Here is a 3936-nt window from a genome sequence, read left to right on the forward strand (position 1 = left end):
CTGATTTCAGGAATGCTGCGAGTCAGCTGGTGACGTGGCAGTTAGGGCGCTGTCTCCCACACGACCAGCTGTGTGGCCCGGTCCTGGACCCAGCAGCCCGGGAAACACGCCAGGCACGCGTGCACCGTGCCCCCGATCCCACGAAGACGATGGAAAAAGCATGCCCTGGAGGGTGCTTTCTCACTCTGTCTCTTTCTTCCTGGCGAGTGCACGTGCCCGATAGCAAATTTTAAAAAAATGTTTAAAATGTAAAAAAAAAGTTGTTTCTTAGCATTGATAATAGTGTACCTAATCATAAAAGGAAAGCTCTTGAAGACATGTTAAAAGGGAAAAAGTTTGAACTAGCCAGTGCGGCACGGTGGTTAGGGCAGCTGGATCCCAGGGCTGACTTCGGGGTTCACGTCCCAGACCCAGAGACTTGGCAGGCACGCTGAGTGTGTGTGTGTGTGTGTGCCAGAATCCCAAGAGGAGAACGGAGGAGAAGGGATTGTGCAATGGCCAAACCCTGGGGGGCGATTTCTCACTTTGACTCTTCCTTTCTATCTCCAGTGAACTCACAAACCCTATAGCAAACTTGAAAAAAATTGAAAAGCCATTTAGAGCCTATGTCTGAAGAGATTCAGTGTGAAACAGAAAGCTTTGGGGTGCCCCCGTGCCCATTTTTTGATTAGAGGGGCTTCCAGAGGCAGGGCTGGCCAGGTCGGGACAGAGGGTGGGTGGTCCAGGGGCACCAAGACTCTGGGGATCCGGAGTGGCCCACGCGGTGAGGGCCTGTTGCTGGGGGACATGGAGCTGTGGGTGTGCAGAAGGGTGTCGATGTAGCGGCAGTGCAGGCTCACCCAGCAGCCCGGGGACTGGCGTTCCCACAGGCAGTCCCTAACGTACGGCTAGATCTCTGAGACTCCTCTCACCCCCTTTTCTCCCGCAGTTCGCCATGTGGGTGGACGCTGTCATCTTTGTCTTCAGCCTGGAGGACGAGATCAGCTTTCAGACTGTCTACCACTACTACAGCCGGATGGCCAATTACCGGAACACCGGCGAGGTCCCGCTGGTGCTGGTGGGCACCCAGGGTGAGTGCGGCCACGCGGTGCGGCCAGGGCGTCCGGGGTCGGGCCGTCACTGGCCTTTTTGGGCGCTGAGCTTTCAGCGTGGAGGAAGTGGGAAGGCGTGGCGAAGGACGAGCTCCCTGCCGCGAGCTTTCACTCACAAGGGGACCCGTGACGAAGAAGTCACCTGTCACATGTCCTGTGTGAGCCTATGGGGAAGCCACTTGTCCAGCAAGCGCAGAGCACACACACGCGTGCGCACGTGCACGAGTGCTTTAGGGAAGACATACGCTGTTTTCTGTGCGTCTGTCTGAATCCCCTGTCTTACAGGCCACGTAAAGCCATCTAGAAGCTCAGTTCCTGCCGGTGTGCGGTTGGGCGCACGGCAGCTGCCTGTGCTGCGTGTCATCTGCATGCTCCGTGATCACGGCTCGTTCTCAGTCTGCCGGAGTCCTCAGATCTGGGGTCATGCCAGCCGCGTTTCTTGCTGTCTTCCGGGCCACCTAAAGCCAGTCTCTCAGTCAAGTGGCCCTCCCGTGGACACAGACACAGGACCCTCCTTCTTGAGCCCAGATTTAATCTCTCGCTGGTGTCGTCTGCCTTTGGGGTGTGACAACATGCACATAGGTGGCTTTACCGTCCGGTGAAAGCTAACTTTAAACATCACTTTGTCAGGAATATGGGAAACCTAAACATATTACTAGAAAGCCGGGAATATTACTATACCGCTTCATTGTTTTGGTTATGCCATGGTTTACTGCCAGCTCCTGCCGAACAGGCGTCCTCTCTGCCCGTCCACGCCCTGATGCCAGGCTCTGCCAGCTAAGCAGCGAACTGTGCAGAACAGGTGGACACGGAGAGCCATGTGCAGCCGCGGGCTGCTGGGCTGGTGGGCACAGAGAGGGCACGGCCAGGTCAGCGGCTGCTTCGCCTGGGGCTGCTCCACTGCTTAGCAGGCCTCTGCGTGGGGAGCCAGGTCTGGAGCGGCCAGGGACAAAGCTGCACAGAGAGGCTGGTCTGTGTGCCCATGGCGCCCTCTAGTGGTCACCAGGAGACAAGGGAACACTCCTGTTCCTGTTCAGAGTTGGCGTATTCAAGGGGGTACCTTGAAAGCTCTTTTGATTTTTTGAAGAATTATTCATTTTTACTTATTTTTAAAAAATATTTGCTGTAGGGTATATGTGCCCGAGAGAGAGAGGGAAAGGGAGAAAGCCAGCGCCAGGTCGGGACTCAGTACGGCCCGTCGAAAGCAGGTACTTACCTAAGCCGATTCCTGGGAGCCGCCTGGACGTGGAGGCCCCAGCCCAGGGGCGTCTCCCGCGGTGTTTCTGAGCCCGGCCAGAGGCAGCACGCACTTGCCTCCAGGCAGGGTGGTACGCAGGACCTGGGTCCTTCTGGCCGTGCGCTGAGGTGTGGCAGCGAGGCTCCCAGCCCGGGCTGGCGGGACCTGGTTTGGTGAGTTTGTTCTCTCGGCCCTCTGGGGAGGACCACGGCAGGCTTAGTTCATGGTGCCTCCTGGGTTCCAGAGGACGTGTGGAAGGCACGGGCAGCCACGGGCACAGGACATGTGCTCCTTACGGTTCATATATGACCAGCCTCACCGAGGTCCTGCCTGGGCTGCCGGGAGCTGGGTCTCACCCCGTCCTTGAGGTCAGTGTCCGCTGAGTCTCCCACCCCAGCCAGGAGGGCACACCTCCCGCCAGGCCTCCCGAGTCTGCGGAGCGGCTGTGGTGGCACTGAGACGCTGATGTCCCTGAGCTGAGAACCCAGCCCATCATCCTCACTAACTGAGCACAGAGCCACACCCTGACCAGGACAGGGATGTTGTTGGAGACATCGCTCACTTGAAGGACCCTCTCAGTCTGTTCCTGGACCTCATGGGTGCACAGAGCGGAGCATTCTGGAAGCCCACGTGGCAGGGAGGTGGCGTGGCCATGGCTCCTGAGGCCCCAGCGTGGTGCTTGAGAGCTGAGTGCAGGCGGCCTTCCTGTGACACCTGTGTGTTCCTGGTGCTTTTCCACGGCTCGGGATGCCGGAGGCCAGGCAGGGCAGACCCGAGAGGCAGGGCCCGAGTTCCTCCCTGGCTGGGGTGGGCAGCCTTAGAGGTCAGAGTTTATGGGGTAGGGAAGACTCAAAGAAGAATTAGATTCCTTCCTTCAGGATCAAGGAGGCCCTGCCTGGCACGAGGAGAGGCTCCGCTTAAGGGGGGAGCAGCCTGCCAGGTGCGCTGTCCTCACCGTCCCCAGGCGTACCCCCAGCTGCCAGGCAGCCGTGGAGCCAGACCTGCTTTAGGGTTTGTTAAACAGGTTCTGTCGAGAGACTTGCACGTCGCATGGATTTGAGGGAGGGGGACCTGCAGGAAGGTGCAGAGTGAGGGCGAGCACAGCGCCGACTCGTGGCCGTGTCCAGAGGCTGTGTCCGAGCAGTGACAGAGTGGGCGCCCGGGAGGGCCGTGGCTCAGGACGGGGTCGGCTGGAGGGGTGCTCTGCAGCCGTACCTCACACAGTGCACTGGAGTTGACGAGTTGGGGATTGCTAACCTTTTTTCCTTTATTATTTTTTAATAAAAAATTCACATCTTTAAAAAAATACTTCTTTTCCTTAAGTGTATTGAAATACAAGTCAGATTCACCAGCCTGCAGGAGAGGAGGTGGGGGAGGCAGGGGTGCACAGGGGGTGCAGGGGGCGCAGTGGGGAGGAGACCCTCCGGGATCTAATGGCCACTCCGTCTGGGGCGGTTGGTGCTGCTACCTTGACCAGGAGAGAGGACCCCTCTGAGGACTTGGTTTAAAAGTGGTTTTCGTGGGAACCAGCAGTTAGCGTAATGGCTATGTCGCTGGATTCCCACGTAGTCGACCGCAGTTCGCGTACCGGACCCGGTGGCTTAAAAC

The 3936-nt window shown here is 58.1% G+C and overlaps 1 protein-coding gene across 2 annotated transcripts in view; it reads left to right on the forward strand.

Annotated features, from left to right (window-relative positions):
* AGAP1 (ArfGAP with GTPase domain, ankyrin repeat and PH domain 1) overlaps positions 1-3936 on the forward strand; it is a 416041-nt gene that overhangs the window by 30528 nt on the left and 381577 nt on the right. Inside the window, exon 1 of one of the 2 annotated variants that reach the window (XM_014587441.1) lies at positions 930-1070. The exons of the other annotated variant lie outside the window; for it this stretch is intronic. Within the exon in view, the coding sequence (XP_014442927.1) occupies positions 935-1070 (136 nt within the window). The 5' untranslated portion in view covers positions 930-934. Of the gene's footprint in view, positions 1-929; positions 1071-3936 lie in introns of those variants that run through there. 2 annotated transcript variants of the gene reach the window in all.

This window comes from Tupaia chinensis, unplaced genomic scaffold, assembly GCF_000334495.1.
Source record: "Tupaia chinensis unplaced genomic scaffold, TupChi_1.0 Scaffold000030_1, whole genome shotgun sequence".
Classification (NCBI taxonomy): domain Eukaryota; kingdom Metazoa; phylum Chordata; class Mammalia; order Scandentia; family Tupaiidae; genus Tupaia; species Tupaia belangeri.